The following is a 17,358-nucleotide window of genomic DNA, read 5'->3' as shown; positions in this document are numbered from 1 at the left end:
TTCCTGGCTCAAAACATGCCAAGCCCCAGGCCGGACCTCCCACGACAGCTGAACCTGGAGCAAGAAGTGCCAGCCCCTGAACCTGGGGGCCTCCTCCCATGACGAGAGCTGCTCCACAGGGCGGTCCCAGCCCCCGCCTCTCCTCGCCACACCCATCACCATGACCGAGCTCCGGCCTGCCTTACCCAACTTCCTGGCTTGGGGGCCTCCCTAAGGGGATGACACTTCTAGACCGAAGTGCGTCCCACCACCCCAGCCCCAGCCCAGCACCCCGGAGGAGGCAGCAGCAGGCACAACCGGGGATCCCTGGCTGTGAGCAGCTCAGCTGTGCCCCTCCGTGCCCCGCCCACCGATTGTTCCTCAAGGGCCGTCCCAGCCCCGAGCTCCCTCTCTCCTCCAGGATCAGCTGCTTTTGCTAGGCGTCCAGCCTCTGCTTCCCCCACCGCTCACCTTCAGGACCACAGCTGCCCCTTCCTCCAAGAAGCCTTCCCTGGCTGCAGGCTGGTGAGGTCCCCAAGTCCCCTTTGCTAGAGGTGCCTTCTCATCCTCTCTGCAGGCACTTCTCAAGCTATTGCAAACTACTATTTCATGACGGCCCAAGAATAGATGTGGTCTTCAAGGCAGGGCCCGTCCAGCACACCAAGGAGGCCACCGTCCTGGAGACTCCATGCTGTGCCCCTCCCTCCACAGACGCCCAGAACCTCTTTTCCCACAGTGACCATAGCCCCCACGAACATCTGACCCCCGAGCTGGCTCTGGGAGACCACGGGAGCCCCTGTGGTCACGAATGGGCCAGGTGCGGAGGGACCCCAGCTCACAGCGGCCAGGGGGTCCTGGGGAGCAGCTTCAAAAGTGGGACCAACAGGACAGTCAAGGCTGGTGGCCTCAGGGACTTTGGACTTGGCCAGTCTGGTGACACCAGAGCAGCTCCGGAGCTGTGGCCTGTCCTCACCACACCAGGCACCGGCCCTCCCCTCCTGACACAGGCAGCCCAAGCCACCAGCCCTGCAGGGGGGGTCGCCGCCCTCCCCACACCCCTGCGCCCAGCACTCTGCAGTGGGCCCTCGACAGCCTCCACGGCCGCGTCCCCAGCACAGTAGCCACCCACTTTTGCCCCCCAGCCAACCTCAAAACACCCAGGAGTGAGAAGAGCTTTCAGAGTGCTTTTATCATTAAATTAATATCTAATCACATAATTCAATGATATAAAAATTGGAATGTAGAAGGTGGGGCAAGCCCCTCCCTCAGGACTGGAGGCAGCAGGAGGGGCAGAGCTGCCCCGAGGCGGCAGCGCTCAAGAAACAGATGCAGCTGAGCAGGCTGTCCCAGAGCACGGAGTCCAGGGTGGAAGCATCGCCCCGGCCCCCCGCCCCCAGCCCACCGCGCAGCCCGAGGGAAGACTGCAGGCTTTTCACATTTAGAGGGCAGGGTGGGGCGGGGTGGCCCTGGCTTTGGGCTGCCCTCAGCAGCCCCTGAAGGACACAGGTGGTGGTGGTGGGAAAAAGGCCCCTCTGCCAGGGGGGCCTCCTTGTCCTGAGCTTAGGCTGAGGTCTCTGTTCCAGTAATAGATGCTGGTTTTTTTTTTTTTTTTTTTTTTGAGACAAGGTCTCGCTCTGTCACCCAGGCTGGAGGGCAGTGGTGCGATCAGAGCTCGCTGCAACCTCTGCCTCCTGGATTCAAGCAATTCTCATGCCTCAGCCTCCCAAGTAGCTGGGATTACAGGTGCACGCCACCACGCCCGGCTAATTTTGTATTTTTAGTGGAGACAGGGTTTCACCATGTTGGCCAGGCTGGTCTCGAACTCCTGACCTCAGGTGATCCCCCCGTCTTGGCTTCCCAAAGTGCTGGATTACGGGCATGAGCTACCACGCCCGGCAGGATGCTGGCTTTGAGTTCATTTAAATACAGAATAAACCTGAACTCCACAGACGCCATCCAGAGTGATCACAGGTGGCATCGAAAGGTCAAAGGGCAGCCTCCATAGGTTTTCCTTCCTGATTCTGAGACTTCCCAGGGACAGCAGAACTACCATGCACTGGTCCCAAAGAAGCCCCTTTTGGCCACCCTGAGAGGTGTCCTTGTCCCCAGATCCCCAGGAGAAGCAGGGGTGTGGGGACCGGCCCTCACTGTTCCTCCTCCTCCAAGTTTGCCCACTTCCCGCCCCAGGGAGAGCCCGAGGCCAGGAGGCAGGCTGGCCCAGGCAGGCTGATGGTGGAGGGCGGTGGGGAGGTTGGGGGGACCCTGGACTTGCCCTCCCAGTCCTGGCAGCTTGCGGGTGGGGAGGGCTCTTCAGGAAGGCATAGTTGGCCTCCTGCAGATGCGCACCTGGCCGGCAGGCACGAGGCTCTGCTGAGCCTCACAGAAGTCCAGGAGGCTACGCCAGAGGGGGCAGCAGCGCAGGAGAAGGTGGTCTCCTATGAGGGTGGGAGTCAGGCGGGAGGGGTCAGGGTCAGGCGGGAGGAGTCAGGGTCAGGTGGGAGGAGTCAGGGTCAGGCGGGAGGGGTCAGGGTCAGGTGGGAGGAGTCAGGGTCAGGTGGGAGGAGTCAGGGTCAGGCGGGAGAGGTCAGGGTCAGGTGGGAGGAGTCAGGGTCAGGCGGGAGGGGTCAGGGTCAGGTGGGAGGAGTCAGGGTCAGGCGGGAGGAGTCAGGATCAGGTGGGAGGGGTCAGGGTCAGGTGGGAGGAGTCAGGGTCAGGCGGGAGGAGTCAGGGTCAGGCGGGAGGAGGCAGGGTCAGGCCGGAGGAGTCAGGGTCAGGCGGGAGGAGTCAGGGTCAGGCGGGAGGAGGCAGGGTCAGGCCGGAGGAGTCAGGGTCAGGCGGGAGGGGTCAGAGTCAGGTAGGAGGAGTCAGGGTCAGGCGGGAGGGGTCAGGGTCAGGTGGGCGGAGTCAGGGTCAGGCGGGAGGAGTTAGGGTCAGACGGGAGGGGTCAGGGTCAGGCAGGAGTCAGGCGGAGTCGGGCAGCTCCCCAGCCCAGCCCTGGCCCCACCTGTGTTCCCACCAGGAAGAGCCCAGCCCTGCCCTCACCGATCAGGCAGAGCCCCTCCTGGGCCCGAGTGACAGCCACGTTCACTTGGTTGGGGTCCACAACGAAGCCCAGAAACTTCTTGAGCCAGCTCTTGGTGGGCCGCTGGTCCAGGTCGCTCTTGGCACAGGTGCGGACAGTGCTCACCAGCACATAGCGCCACTCGCTCCCTGCAGGATGGAAAGTGAGGCCCTGCGGCCACTTCGCCCACCCTCCTGGCCCCACCCATGAGCCCCCAGCCTCACCCTGGCTCTTGGTGATGGAGGACACAGCCACCCCAGCGATGCCCTCTCGCCGAAGGGCCTTGCTGATTTCAGAGGCCTGCGCGTTGTAGGGCGTGAGGACGGCAACGTCCTGGGGCTCTATGGTCCTCCCCAGGGTCAGCTGCTTGGTGATACGGACCTGAGGGGCCGAGGGGGCAGGTAGAGTGGACCCTGGTGCCTCTCCTGCCCTCCTCCAGGAAGCCCTCCCTGACCTCCAGGCACCAGACACTCACCACCTCAGCCACCTCCTCCAGGTTGGCCTTGGAGTTCTCATTCCCTTCATCCGTGGACACCAGCAGGCTCCGCTCGTGGCCCTGCACGTGGCCAAAGATGACAGGGCAGCTCTCCTTGCCAGCGTGGCCCAGGACACTGGGCGGCCTCTTCAGGCCCTGCCACGTCTTCAGTCTGCTCTTGTAGAATGCCGCTGAGGGGAAGGCACAGATGCCCTCGTGCTGCAGGCAAGGATGTGCACTGGTCAGAGGTGCCGGAGCTGCCACATGGGGCTGTGGCCCCCCAGGGGCTGCAGGTGGGCTGGGGGCTGAGCGGGGCAGGCTCACCATGCGGTACTGAGTGTCCAGCATGTGTGCATCCTCGTGGTACCGCTCGAACAGAGACCGGTCCAGACCCAGGTTTTGCAGCCACTCATTCTTGACCACAGGCCGCAGCTGCTTGTGGTCTCCAAGAAGAACCACCTGGAGGAATAGGCAGGCCTGGCCCTGACACTGCTAGACCCAGAAGGACCCCAGCCCCACACAACGCCCACGTCTGCACACACAGGGTGCCTCAGGTGCGAGACTGTGCCAGGGACGCCTGCCCGTGCTACCCACACACCCCGCCCCACCAACCTTCTCGGCCTGTGGGAACCGCACCAGGGGGATGAGGGTTTCAGGTTCTGTGGCCATGCCTGCCTCATCAACAAGGATCTGCCTCACATCCAGGGTTTTGAGGCTGGCGGAGGCTGCACAGGAGCAGGTGCAGAGGATGACCTCGTGCCGGTCCAGCTCGAACTTCCGAGCCTCCCACAAGACCTTCTTGTACCTGACAGGGACACTGCCTGTCACCCCAGGGCCCCCACGCTGCAGGCAGCTCCACCCCCGGGCCCCTGCCACTTACAAGACCAGGTCCTCCCTGGAGAAAAGCTCCCCGCTCTGCAGCCGGGTGTCAAAGGCCTTGATTTCCGACGAGTACGGGTTGGGGGCCTGCCGGATCCGATGGTGCAGGGTGATGCTCCTGGTGGGCAGAACACAGTGAGCCCTGTCACGCAGGACATCCCGGAGGCAGAGTTCAGTGAGACCCACCTACACAGGGCTGGCGGGACAGCTCGGCCCCACCTGGCCCAAGCCCCAAAGACAGCGGGCACACCTGAGGCTCTGGTTCGGCCTCCCCTCCCGGGGGTTCCTCCTGAGCAGCTTCCTGCTGCCCAGGCGCGGCACTGGGAACTCGCTGGCCTCGGCCTGCTCGCTGTACACCCGGAGAGGCTTCAGCTCCATCCTTCTCAGGAGCAGTTCTGAGGGCAGTGGGGGGACGTGAGTCTAGCCCCACGTGCCAGCACCCCAGAGACCCCCACCGCCGACCCCGGCACACCTGCCAGGACATCCACCGACTTGTTGGAGGGGCCGCAGTACAAGATGCAGGGACCCCCCAGCTGCGTCTCCCCATGGGGGGAGCCTCCGGGCTGCACCTGCTCCTGGTTTGATTTATGAAACCAGAATATGATGTGGAGGCCCACGATCGTCTTCCCTGTACCTGCAGCCGGAGAACAGGAGATTGTAGCCCACCCCCGGGGTCCCTGTGGCCCAAGGCAGCCCAAGGCAGCCCGCAGCTCCCCCTGCGTGGGCCCTACCTGGCGGTCCCTGGATGACTGTGAGAGGCTTCTCCAGAGCCTCCCTGACCGCCCTGTTCTGGCTGGGGTTCAGCTTGTGGCGGCCTCCAGGGATGTCATAGGTCTGCCGCTCCAGGAACCTGCTGGGGATCACTGAGAGCCGGGCGGCCTCCCTGAGCACTCACGCAGGGTGGGGTTGGGGGTCAGAGGGGAAGCTGGAGGGGTGGGGCAGACCTACCTCTGCAGAGGGGCTGCGGGACAGGCCGGCCCAGTGCGATGCTGGTGACCAGCGGGGACGCCTCCTCTAGCCCACGCACGGCTTCCTCCTTGCGGCTGGGGGTGAAGGCAGACACTGGAAAACCAACAGGACTCCCAGGAAAGGGACTGCTGCCCCACGAGGTACCCCCCTCCCAGAAGGGAGGAGCCATGGGTGGTCCCCCAGCCCAGCCTCCGTTGGTGGAAGCCACTCACAGATCAGGAAGCTGCTTGGGCAGCAGCTCAACGGTGAACAGGGTGCCCGGCCTCAGCACCTCTTCCGGAACCTTCTCCATGCCCATGTGGTGGATGAAGAGGTGCACCTGTCTAGGAGCCTCCTGCCGGTCTGCCCGGCGCTCCTGGTCCAAGTCCTCCGTCTGCCCGTGGGCCACCCAGGTGTATGTGCCGGGGTCGACACTCAGACCAGGGCCGAAGCTGCTGGGCCCGGGGCGTGGGCTGGCCGTGGGAGCCGGCAGCCCCTCGAGCCGGATGCAGAGGTAGCAGCAACCGAGGTTGATGTCGACACAGTTCTCCTCGAGGAAGGCGGCCTCCAGGCGGAAGGCGCCCTGCAGCTGCCCCTGCGGCATCCGTGACACATCCCAGGAAACACTCAGGTGCTGAAGTGTGACAGCGTCATTCTCGGCAACCGCACCAGTGGCCGACTCCAGAGCGCAGAATGGCTCCCACACACAGGTGTACTCATCCACGTCGCGATAGCGGTCCCGCGGGGCCTGGTACACATGGCCCAGGAAGCAGTCTCCGGGCCGCTCCACATGCTCCAGGCAGAGGCTGAAGCCGGGTGCCACGGTCCAGAGCTGAGGGCTCGGTACCAGGAAGCCGTGCTGCAGGCTGGCGCCGAGCTGCACCTGCAAGGTGTCCCCACTGCCCAGCTCCCGGGCCACCTCCAGGAAATGGCCACAGCGGCTCCGCTGCACCTGCACCAGCCCCCGCCGTGGGGACGCCTCACCCTTCTCCTGGATGAGAGCAGCTGCCTCCGGCCAGCGCTGCAGCTCCACCAGCGCCAGCAGCTGCTTCCACAGAGCCGTCTCCACGGCCCAGGTGTGTGGGTCCAGCACAGTGCCAGGCAGTGGCAAGGGCGGGCCAGATCCCTGCACTGAGTAGACACGGCGCCGCCACAGGAGCTGCATGCCCGGCCGGCCTGCCAGGGCGTGGGGGTGCTCGGCCAGCTGCAGGGAGCTGTAGGGGACGGGGCAGGGATCGGGCAGCGTCTCCCGGTTGCTGGGGAATTGCAGCCGGAAGCAGCGGGAGCCTGCCTCCACATCCACCACGAAGCCCAGCTTGTCCAGAGGCTGGGCCTTGAGCTGCACGGCCAGGTGCAGGCTGTGCGCCCGCCGCTGATAGCTCTGGGCAAGTGCATGCTGGAGGCTGAAGCCCTGGCAGAGCCCATCAATGTCCCGGGCAGAGTAGGCGGAGCCCCCATGGCCCAGTGCCAGCAAGATCTGCCGCTGCAACACCACGTCCAGGTACCTGCGGATGGGCGAGGTGGCCCATGTGTACCATTCCACCTGCAGCGAGTAGTGACCACCCTGCTGCTGGTGGCCCCAGGTGCAGCGGCCGAACGCCGAGCGCTCCAAGGCCTTGCGGAGGTCGCGGCCTGCAGGAGCCAGGAACGGGTGCATGTCGTCCGTGGTGACTAAATCCACCATCTGCTCATAGTCCTGAGTGCGGGCGGCAAACTGGACCTGCTTCCAGAGGGAGGCCAGGAGGTGCAGCTGTGTGTCGGGGGCGCTGCCCCCACTGCCACGCAGGTGGTGGCTGAGGTGCAGTGACAGGGGCACCCGCTCCCCATGCTTCTCACACAGGGCCTTGAGCTGCTGGCTGTGGGGTGCTGGCTGCCACCGCAGAGGCGTGACCGTCCGCGTGAGTTCGCTGCCCACCAGGAACTCTGCCACGAGCCTGTTAAACTGAATCATGTATTCCTTCACCATGATGTGGGCCGCGCGGAAGCCCAGGGTGCTGTCCTCGTCCGGCTGCTCGTAGAAGCAGTCGGACTGCAGGCGGTGCCGGCGCAGCAGCCGAGAGAAGTAGCACGCGGCCACGACGCAGGCGTCCACAGAGTCCAGGTGGGCTGGCAGCTCACGGCCGGCACCCGGGTGCCGCCTGATCACCTGCTCTGCCTCCTCGTAGGATAGTTGGCGGTCAGAGCGGACCACGGAGGGTGCAAAGTACAGGCTCTTCAGCTGGCCACTGGCTTTCTCCATGGTGAGGAACAGGGAGATGGCCAGGCGGTCCCGGCCCGGCAGGAGGCTGAGGATGTCCTGGCAGAGGCTGGCAGGCAGCATGGGCACTGGTTCCCTGCCAGGGGCATAGAACGCAGCACCCTGCCTTCGGGCCTCCACGTCCAGCACCCCGTCCCTGGGCACGAAGCTGGCAACATCAGTGATGTGCACAGCCACCTCGCACCGGGGACCCAGGTCTCGGACACTGAGGGCATCATCGAGGTTGCAGGCGCCCTGGGGGTCCACAGTGAAGGTCAGGAAGGCGCGGCAGTCCTCTCGGCGGCCGGCAACCCGGCCAAGCTCCGTTTGGTATTTCTGCAGTGCCTTGGTGATGGCAGCCAAGTCCGACGGGGGCATCCTCAAGCTGTACTCCAGGCCAAGGATGCGGAGGCCCTGCTCCCAGGTGCTGGCCTCAGGCAGCACCTCCCGGACGATGCCCAGCGGGTAGTAGAAGCCCTGCCGCCACAGGACAATGTGGACCCAGAAGAGCCGGCTGTGCCGCGCCTCCGCCGTGAGCCTCTCAAGCCCCACACGCTGCAGCCGGCCCTTCCGGAGGCCGTAGACGGGGACCCGCGATGGGTCCTTCAGCTCGGCCACAAAGATCTTGGTCACGGAGCCATTGATGGGGACCATGATGCGCGGGTCCCACCTGTCCATGCGGCACACAAATGCCAGCTCGTGCCGCCTCCTCTTCAGCACGCCCAGCACGCGGCCCCGAAGCCGCCCCTCGGGGGCCCTGTCTCCCGAAAGGAGCTGCACCAGCACCTCATCCCCGGTGAAGGCCATCCCACAGTCCAGGCGGCCCCTGACCTGGATGGGGCCCGAGGAGGCGTCGTCCAGCGGGATGGCGGACGCCCGCTCAAAGGTCTCCTGCGCGAAGGTGCAGTGACGGTACCGCTCTGGCTCCGCACGCAGCAGCTTCCGCAGTGCAGCCGGGGGCAGGTTCTCGTACAGCCGGGCCTGCCGCGGGGACTCTGGCCTGGCGACGGTGTCCAGCAGCCCGTCCTCCCCGACGGTCACCATCACCTTCTGGCTCTCATCCAGCAGCTCCCGCAGGATGGCGTCGTCAGCGTTGAGCTCCCCGTCCCACGGCCAGAAGTCGGCCTCCGCGTCCTCGGGCTCCGTGGACTCCACGGCTGCCGCAGCGGCCGCTCCCGCCGCGCAGGCCCCGGGCGCCGCGTCCTCCTTCACTGCGTCTTCCGCTGGCGCTGCCGCAGCCTCCGTCTGCGCTGTGGCTGCCGTGGTGTCACCGGAGGCTGGGCTCAGAGCCTCATCTCCCGGCTCTGCCTTCACTGTGGCCGTCACCACAGTCGCTGGTTCCTCGGCCGGGTCCCCTACTGGCTCCGGGGCAGCCTCCCAGTTCCCCGCTGCCCCAGCTCGTGTGCCTCGGGGGGGCCGGCGCCGTCTCTGCGCCACGCCCTGCTCGACCTGCTCCATGGACAGGCCCTCGGGGCAGACGCTGTGCCGTTCCACGCACTCGCGGATGAAGCTCTCCCAGAGCTTGCCACATGCCCCGAAGGAGCAGAGGGCCACGGCGTCCCCCACTACCACCAGCTGGGACTGGGCGCGGGTCAGGACGGTGTTGAGCACGCGGGCGTCGGTGAAGAACTCGGGGGCCGGTGCCCCGGGGCTGAGCAGGCTCTGGCAGGTGTGCACCGTGCTGAGCACCACCACCCGGAACTGCCGCCCTGCAGAGGGCACGCGGTCAGGCTGGGCACGCCGGACGATGGGACCAACCCCACCCCCGCCGATGCCAGGCTGAGGAGTGGGCCGAGCCACCCGGGGCATCCTGGGGCAGCTGGCAGCACTCGGCCCCGCTGGTCACCCACCTGGCAGGATCTCAAAACTGCCCACAGACACCTGGCCTAGGTCCCGCCTCCTCAGCTCCTGCCTCAGCGCACTGACCTGAAGACGCAGCAGGGCCGGGGATGAGCGCCAGACGCAGTGAGGACTCCGCCACCCCCGACCAGGAAACGGCACCCCCACCAAGCTCCAGACACCTCAGGGGCCAAGCCCCACATCAGCCCTGGGAGGTAAATACTGCAGCCCCTCTTACAGATGGCATCACTGAGGCAGTGGGCTCGTCCGTCAGCCGGCAAGCCTCCCCTCCTGCAGCAGGGGTGCCGTGGGGGGCTGGCCGGGCTCACCTGAGCACCGTGGGACACGACGCAGATGTGCCTCTGCTCACGGCCACCCCAGCAGCTGGGCCAGGTGTTGTAGGCCTCCTGCACCTTCTCGACGGCCTGGGCAATCTCAGCCAGATTCAGCCAGGACGTCATGGATATGTCCCGGTCTGGGCTGCCCGCCACGTGGCAGAACATGAGTGGGTAGTGCCGGGGGTGGGGCGGAACCTTGCCCCTGGCGTGGATGGGGTTGCCCTTGGCCACGTAGAAGTGCCGGGAGACGAAGCTGACGATGGCTTCCGTGCAGCGGTAGTTCTCATGGAAGACCAGGCGGCTCTGCCGTGCCACCTCGTGCGTCTCCTGCTGGTAGTAGAGGAAGAGGCGGTGCAGCAGCGTGTGCTCGGCTGCCCGGGCCCTGGCAACACTGAAGAGCCGGGGCGTGACCTGCATGTGGTCGCCTGCCAGCACGAGGCGGGTGCTGCGTGAGGCGTAGGCCAGCGGGGTGAGGGCCTCACACTCCAGCATCTGGGCCGCCTCGTCGATGAGAATGTGGGAGAAGAAGCCGACCGGCACCCTGAGCTCGCGGGCCTGGGAGGTGGTGGTGACCACCACCCGGTGCCGTGCCAGCTCTGCCCACGTGGGCGGGCGGAAAGCCTGGTGGTCGTCGGTCAGGCAACAGTACTGCAGCGTGACCGGGTCCGTGTGGCTCGGTGGCCGGTCCGTGTACATCACACGGAGAGGAGTGGCCTCGGGGTGGCCGCCGCTGACGTGGCTGTGGAAATACTCCCGGATGTAGATGTCGGCAGCGCTGCGTGAGGGGGAGGAGTTCATGGGCTTCTTGATGGGGGCCTCAGTGCTGTCCGCTAAAGCACCTACTGTGTGCCCAGCCGAGCTGCCCCTGAGCACAGCCCTTGTCTGGCTGTCAGAGGTGAGCAGCAAATGCTGGTGTCCCCACTCTCAGGAGTCCGAGGGGCAAGAGGCCACAGAGGGCTTTGGGTAACACCTGGGCGAGCCCAGCAGCCCCTCTGACACTGCAGACACCTGCCTCCCAGACCCCAGAACCCCTAATCCAGAAATCAGCCCGGGACGTATGGCCACTGTCCCAGGCTCTTCCTCCCACTCCCCACTGTGCAGGGATGGGGAGGCCCCGGTCTGGGCAGCTGGTGGTGGCAGGGACCCGAGGAAACCACATAAACCAAAGGGGAACTTTGTGGTTAGGACAAAAATCTGTGTTTCTATAAAAACCAAAAACAAGATTCATCTCCAGGAACTGCTGGGTGGACCATGCTGCAGCCTTCCCCGTGACTCTGTCTTTGGGCCAGGGCCCCGGCAGAGGCACCCAGCTCCTCACCTGACAGCAGACTTGGCCACCCTGCGTGCCCTGAGCTAGGTCTGATAAAGCCAAAGTCCAAGGCTGGTCGGCTACAGGGAAGGTCCCTGCAGAATCAGAGGACTGCAGCATGCCTAGGGGCTGACTGCCTGCCCAGTGTCGGCTTGGGTCGGGCATCAGGTGAGGGGGGGCAGGCCAGGCTCGGGCTTACCTGTTGGTGTGTGTGCAGATGAGCACCTTGGCTTGAGGCCTCCGGATGACCTCCAGGGAGGCCATGGCCAGCGTGTAGGTCTTGCCGGTGCCAAAGGGGCCATAGATGAGCAGTGGGGGGACACGCTTCCCATCCCCAGGGCCCCAGCCCGCGATGAGCGCCACGGCCAGCTCCTGCTTGCGGTTGCCACGCCGCAAGGGTGGGACAGACCAAGGTCTGGGCAAGGCGCAGGTGGGCAAGTCAGGCACCACCAGCTGCTCCTCAGGCAGCGTGTCCACTGCCTGGTGCCAGAGGCGGAAGGTCATCGGGTCAATCTGGAACTGTACCTCCAGGACCAGGCGGGCCTCAGGCTGCAGCCCCAGGGCCAAGCAGCAGTGGGTGGGAAGCAGCAGCCACAGCACCTGCTCTGAGCTGGCCCGCTTCTCCAGCCGCACCTCGAACACTGCATTGTTGGGTGCAGGGACGGGGGCCACCAGGGCTGTGCTGACCGCCCGGCCCAGCAGGAAGCCCTGGTCTGTGTCTGGCATCAGGGAGGGGGGGACGGGGACCTCTGCGTACAGTGCTCCCGGAGGCGCGAAGAGCATGTTCAGCGCTGGCGTCTGCAATGCCGTCTTCAGGAACACCTGGCCCCGCAGGGTCAGCCTGGCAGGATGGCCTGGGTTGGGTCATGGGGCCACAGCTGCCAGCCCTACTGCCAAGTCCACGCCCCCATCCGCTCCCGTTGCCCCAGCCGCTCCCGTTGCCCCAGCTGCTCCCGCTACCCTCAGCCGCTCCCGTTGCCCCCCAGCTCACTTGGCCACCAGCTGCTGCTGAGCTGTCTCCTCCTCATAGAGAAACTGGTGCATCCTCTGCCGATAGTTTGTTGGTGAGATGGGGCCCGAGGCCAGGCCGCTGCGGTTGAACTCTAGGGCCAGGGCAGGGTCCTTGTACTTGGCCATCAGGGCTGTCTGCTTGGCCGTCCGCTCCACGGCAGGTACCACGTGGCGGTTGCCAGTGTGCCAGCGCTCCATCTCCTCAGGGTGGCCGAGCGCCAGACTCCTGCAGGGTTCTGGGTGACTCCCCTGGCCCAGCTGCAGCCCCAGCTTCCGCAGCAGCACCGGCCGGCGGCCGAAGTCGAAGACCACCCATTGCTCAAAGGTGCCAAAGGAGGCGGCCTGCACACTCACTCCCACCTGGAAGTCGGCAGCGGAGCTGGGCAAACGGAAGCGCTCACCCCGTGCGTAGAGCCGGCCCGACAGGAGGCCGGGAGCCACCAGGGAGAAGTTAGCGCCAGGCTCCTGCTTCAGCAGGGCCACATGTAGCAGGGGCTCCTGGAGAGGAGGCCGGACAGTGAGGAGGGCCCAGGACTCCCCCTGACCCTCCTGAGATGCAGCCTGGCCAGTGTAGCCCAAGTGCAGGGTTCAGGTCCCGGCCCTGCCACTTCCTGGATGGAACGCAAGCAGGTCACCTGGCCTCTGTCAACCTCAGTTTCCTCCTGTGCTAAATGGGGGTCGCTGAACCTTCCTGGGGCCCCTGTGGAGGTTCCGTGGGGCAATATGGGCAGCTTGAGGCCTCACCACCCACTCTCCAGGTGCCAGACCCTGGTGAATCCTTGTTTTTGTTTTTGAGACGGAGTTTCGCTCTTGTCGCCAGGCTGGAGTGCAAAGGCGTGATCTCAACTCACTACAACCTCCGCCTCCCGGGTTCAAGTGATTCTCCTGCCTCAGTCTCCTGAGTAGATGGGATTATAGGAACCCACCACAATGATGAGTTTATTTTATTTTATTTTTATTTTTTGGATTTTTAGTAGATAATCCAAATACCAGGATAATTTTTTTTTTCTTTTTTTTTTTTTTTGGATTTTTAGTAGAGACGGAGTTTCGCCATATTGGCCAGGCTGGTCTCAAACTCCCGACCTCAAGTGATCCACTTGCCTTGGCCTCCCAAAGTACTGGGATTACAGGCGTGAGCCTCAGCACCTGGCCAAATCCTTGTTTTAACCCGGCTACTCTATAGAGTAACCCTACCAGGGCAGGACTCTCCCGGCCCCCCTGTCTGTAGGTGAGGAGACTGAGGCAGAGAGGCTAAGGGACCTGCCGCAGGTCACGCAGGCACTAAGTGGTGGTGCCTTGGTATTAGCTCCATGACCTAGACTCTTGACGTCCGCCCGGGCTGAGGTCACCACTTCCCCAGGGCTCCCTCTGCCCAACAGAAGCTGCTCTCTGCTCACCTCAGAGTGGATGGCAAACGTCCAGCTGTACTGGGTCTTCCTCTCCTGGGCCTGATACATCAGGGGCTGGTTGCAGGTGACACGCACTCCATCAAGGGTCTCTGCCAGCTGTGTGGAAGTCTAGCCTTCAGCAGGAGGCCTGGACCCCACCCCACCCACTCCCAGGGCCCACTTACCACAAGGACCTCACTGCTGCTGCGCTGGTACTCGGCCAGCAGCCGCTCCTGGTAGGGCACCAGCCCGTCCTGCCAGGCCGCCTGCCCCCGCAGCTCCACAGCCCGCCTGCGCTGGATCCACTCCTGCAGCTCCTGTGCTGAGTGCGCCTTGGTGCAGGCATCGCCATACTCACAGAGGTCAGGCCTGGGGGACAGGGAGGTCGGCAGGGCTACATGGAGGCACAGCCACCGTGCTGAGTTCAAAGGCCGGGACCCCCTCAGCCCAATACTGGCCTCTGCAGGGAGCAGGGGCTTTATTCTTCCCACCCACTCCTGTGCTCCCGGGACAAGACCTGGCTCAAGCAGTTCCCAAACATGAGCCTCCCTTATCCAGGTCTTCAGAGGCCACCGTGGTTTCAGCCCCCAGCAGGTGGCAGGGAGGCCACCGTCCACTGAACCTGGGAGCCTCTGGCTCTGCCTACAGTGGGCTCATGCCCCACCCCAAGCTCCTGCCCCGGGCATCCTTACTTTGGGCAGAGCTCGAACTTGGAGAGTCCCGGGGGTGGGGAACGGTGCTCCCAGGGCACGGCCTGGTCAAAGGCCACCATCTGTGTGTGTTGCGAGGATGCGCAGTGGTTCTCAAAGGCCTCCTGAGAGTGGCAGGTGACCAAGCAGGCCGGGCAGTACAGCTGGGCCCCAGGGGGCTGGCCGAGGGGGACCGTGCGCCCGTCGCCATCAGGGGCAGGGGGTGTGAGCAGGTCCCCCCGCTGGAGACCACCCAGCTGCTCGGCCTCCCACACAGCCATCTCCACAGCGCTGTGTGCGAACTGGCAGCGGGACTCCCCACGCCAGCATGGCTGCCCGCGCCCCACAAACCTGCAGTAGGCGGGAGGCTGGCCAGCCCGGGGCTGTGGCCTCACCGTCACAAACTGTTGCTTGCGGCGGCCCTCAGCGCTCACATGGGCCAGGAGGGAGGGGCAGGCTCCATGCTCAGGGCACTGCCCCTGGGGGTCCACGCGACAGACACGTGGGGGGCAGCGCCTGAAGCAGAGGGAGCAGAGCAGCTCGAAGCGGCCGCCAAACTCCGTGAGGATGGCATCAGCCGCCCGGCCTGCCCCTCCCTGGGCCCCACTGCCCTGCACCTCCGCCTTCAGCCACAGGCGCTGGAGGTTGTGCTGACGCTCAAAGGTCCAGACCAGGGCCTCCTCGCGACTGCGGGCAAAGGTGCACCGGTTTCGGTGGCGCCGGCAGCCGAGCCCAGGGCTATAGTAGCGGCAGACTTGGTAGCACAAGGGCCTTGGGAAGGTGGGCCGGCAGCCCACCATGCGCCAGACCTTGCTTTTGGTGGCCTGCTTGAAGCGGGCCAGCAGGATCTCGTGGGAGCAGTCATGCTCCACCCTGCGGAGGACGTAGGTGCTTTCATTGAGCCGCTGGGTGCAGCGGGAGCAGCCCAGACACAGGTCCACCAGGGCACACAGCCGGGCCAGGGACGGCCCCCTGGTGGCTGCGGGGCTGTTGGGCAGCAGGCTGGACCCTGGAGGCGCCACCTCGAACACCAGCTTGGCTCTCCGGGACAGCGTCCGAGGCGCCTGAGCTCACGGGTCCACGTGGTCCACTAGGACTGTTGGCCACGGTTCGAAGCCTGCGACAGAAGGAGCAGGTGAGACTGAGACTGAGGCTGGGGGACATCTGCTCCAGGCCCAGCTGAGAAGCATGGCCCCTCCACCAAGCAAGGAGCTGGGACTCTGCCCACCCTGAGGCTGAGGCCTTGGCAGCAGCTGTGTCCTGTCAGGGAGTCAGGGCTCACTGACCCGGACACAGACAGACCTTCCCTCCTGAAGGGTCTTAGGCCCCGCCTAGAAGGAGCCAAGGTGGCTGCTTGTGGAGCCCTGGAGGGGGCAGAGCCCTTGGCACAGTGCCGCCCCCAGGAGGTCGCACCCCTCTGCCCCAGCCGGGGGTCCTGTGCACCGCAGGGCCTCAGGCTCCTGACTCTTCTAAGGACACAGAATCTCCTTTTCTGTTAAGTGACCACTGGTCCCCAGGAAAAGAGGTCCCGACATCTGCACCTGGGGAGGGGCCTCAGGGAGAGGAGGGTGCAGTGCTCACCAGAGCTCAGGGTGCCAGGAAGAGATGGGTCCCCGGGTCCCCAATGCAGCTGAGATGCAACAAAAAGAGGAAGTTTAAAAGCAACAGACTGGAGGCAGACTTGAGTATGAGAACCCGGCACTCCCCGGGGACCCCTCTGAGAAAACATCCGAGTCTGCCGTCCAAAAAGGACAGGAGCCGAGACCCCAAAATCCTGCGCTCCAGTGGGTGCACAGACCACAGGGGCTGGGGCTTGCTGTGGAGCACACCGGTCCCGGGCGGGCTGCACTGTCCCGGGCTGGGTCTGCGGCTCCTGGGACCCCGCACCCCCGGCTGCACTCGCCCTCCCGGACCCCCGCGCCCCCGGCCCCGCCACCCTGGGACCCCGTGCTCACCCTCCTGAAGCCGCCCCTGGACCCCCGTGTCCCCGCGCCCCCGCCCTGGGACCCCTGCGCTCACCCTCCTGGAGCCACCCCTGGGCCCCTGTGCCCCCGCCCCTCCGCCCTGGGACCCCTGAGCTCACCCTCCTGGCGCTGCCCCTGGACCCCCGTGTCCCCGCCCCTCCGCCCTGGGACCCCTGAGCTCACCCTCCTGGCGCTGCCCCTGGACCCCCGTGCCCCCGCCCCTCCGTCCTGGGACCCCTGCGCTCACCCTCCTGGAGCTGCCCCCGGGCCCCCGTGCCCGCACCCCTCTGCCCTAGGATGCCTGCGCTCACCCTCCTGGAGCTGCCTGCCCTGCGAGCCTGCCCAGGAGCTCTCAGTTTCGATTCTGCCCCGGGCACTGACGCCGATCGCGGAAATTACCTCACCGCCCCCCGCCCCGCCCCGCCCTGCCCCGCCTCCAGCGACAGCTCGGCCCCCACTGAGAGGGAACCTCGGGGAAGCGCCAGCGAGCGAAGGGCGCCCCTCCCTAAAGGACCAGTGCCGTCGGAGGCGGGGATGGCTGGGGGTGGAGGCTCCTTTCCCGCACCCCTCCAGGGCCCCACGCCCCGTCCAGCCCCTTTACACACTAGAGACGCCCCAATGGTGTGCCAGGCGGAAGGGGTGAGACCCTTCCCGGCCCTGGACGGCAGGAGGGCCTGGTGACTCCACCATCAGCCCTGGAGAAATCCAGGCTCAGCTGACCTGGAAGCCTGGGTCCCCTGACCGGCAGGACCTGTCTGTGGCCCTGGTGTTGCTCCGACCCCGAGTCCCTTCTGTCACTAACCAGGATATGGCAGGAATGGCCAAGTGGCCGCCGGGTCCCAGAGTCAGCATGCCTGGCGCTTTGCTCTCTGGACTGGCTCTGGGTCAGCCCTGTGGGGAGGCCCCATGGAAGAGCTGAGGCCTCCAGCCCACCTGCAGCTCGAGTCCCAGCCCCAGCCTTACTGCCATCTCAGGGAGACCCTGAGGCCTAACCCTCCCACCTAGACCACGCCCAGATGTTAGATGTCTATGTTGTTTAAAGTAAACATCCAATTAGCCAGGGGTGGGGGCGGGCAGCTGTAGTCCCAGCTACTCAGGAGGCTGAGGCAGGAGAATTGCTTGAACCAAGGAGGCGGAGGTTGCAGTGAGCCGAGATTGTGCCACCGCACTCCAGCCTGGGTGACAGAGCAAGACTCTGTCTCAAAACAAATAAATAAATAAAATAAGCATCTACGTTGTTTT

The 17,358-nt window shown here is 65.2% G+C and overlaps 1 protein-coding gene across 4 annotated transcripts; it reads right to left on the bottom strand.

Annotated features, from left to right (window-relative positions):
* Positions 1–1,143: 1,143 nt before the first annotated feature.
* HELZ2 (helicase with zinc finger 2) lies at positions 1,144–16,505 on the bottom strand. Of its 4 annotated transcripts, XM_008010790.3 has the most exons (21): positions 16,428–16,498; positions 15,734–15,782; positions 14,156–15,269; positions 13,649–13,832; positions 13,473–13,580; positions 12,056–12,573; positions 11,264–11,905; positions 9,747–10,530; positions 9,429–9,504; positions 5,576–9,287; positions 5,343–5,437; positions 5,126–5,257; positions 4,867–5,028; positions 4,645–4,789; positions 4,396–4,512; positions 4,128–4,320; positions 3,840–3,974; positions 3,516–3,734; positions 3,265–3,421; positions 3,022–3,189; positions 1,144–2,414 (listed from the first exon to the last, which is right to left on the bottom strand). In XM_008010790.3, exons 3-21 carry the CDS (start codon positions 14,950–14,952, stop codon positions 2,290–2,292), a joined length of 8,469 nt encoding a protein of 2,822 aa, XP_008008981.3. In that variant the 5' UTR covers positions 14,953–15,269; positions 15,734–15,782; positions 16,428–16,498; the 3' UTR covers positions 1,144–2,289. The 4 variants fall into 4 exon arrangements, 3 of the variants coding, with proteins under 3 accessions (XP_008008981.3, XP_008008991.3, XP_072861322.1); XM_008010800.3 differs by lacking the exon at positions 15,734–15,782 and having other exon boundaries at positions 16,428–16,505; XM_073005221.1 differs by lacking the exons at positions 1,144–2,414; positions 3,265–3,421 and having other exon boundaries at positions 3,049–3,189.
* Positions 16,506–17,358: the final 853 nt, after the last annotated feature.

This window comes from Chlorocebus sabaeus, chromosome 2, assembly GCF_047675955.1.
Source record: "Chlorocebus sabaeus isolate Y175 chromosome 2, mChlSab1.0.hap1, whole genome shotgun sequence".
In the NCBI taxonomy this organism is placed as follows: Eukaryota; Metazoa; Chordata; class Mammalia; order Primates; family Cercopithecidae; genus Chlorocebus; species Chlorocebus sabaeus.
Note: the sequence above shows the minus strand (reverse complement) of the source record. Positions and strands in the feature narration are given on the sequence as shown.

What these genes read in the sequence shown, in the direction of transcription:
- HELZ2 (XM_008010800.3), bottom strand. Translation starts at nt 14,952, where the DNA reads ATGGTGGGCTGCCGGCCCACCTTCCCAAGGCCCTTGTGCTACCAAGTC. An exon ending in AGTCATCCAGGGACCGCCAG is followed by an intron (nt 5,029 to 5,125) that starts GTAGGGCCCACG and finishes CTCCGGCTGCAG; the next exon opens with GTACAGGGAAGACGATCGTG. An exon ending in TCCAGGGAGGACCTGGTCTT is followed by an intron (nt 4,321 to 4,395) that starts GTAAGTGGCAGG and finishes TGTCCCTGTCAG; the next exon opens with GTACAAGAAGGTCTTGTGGG.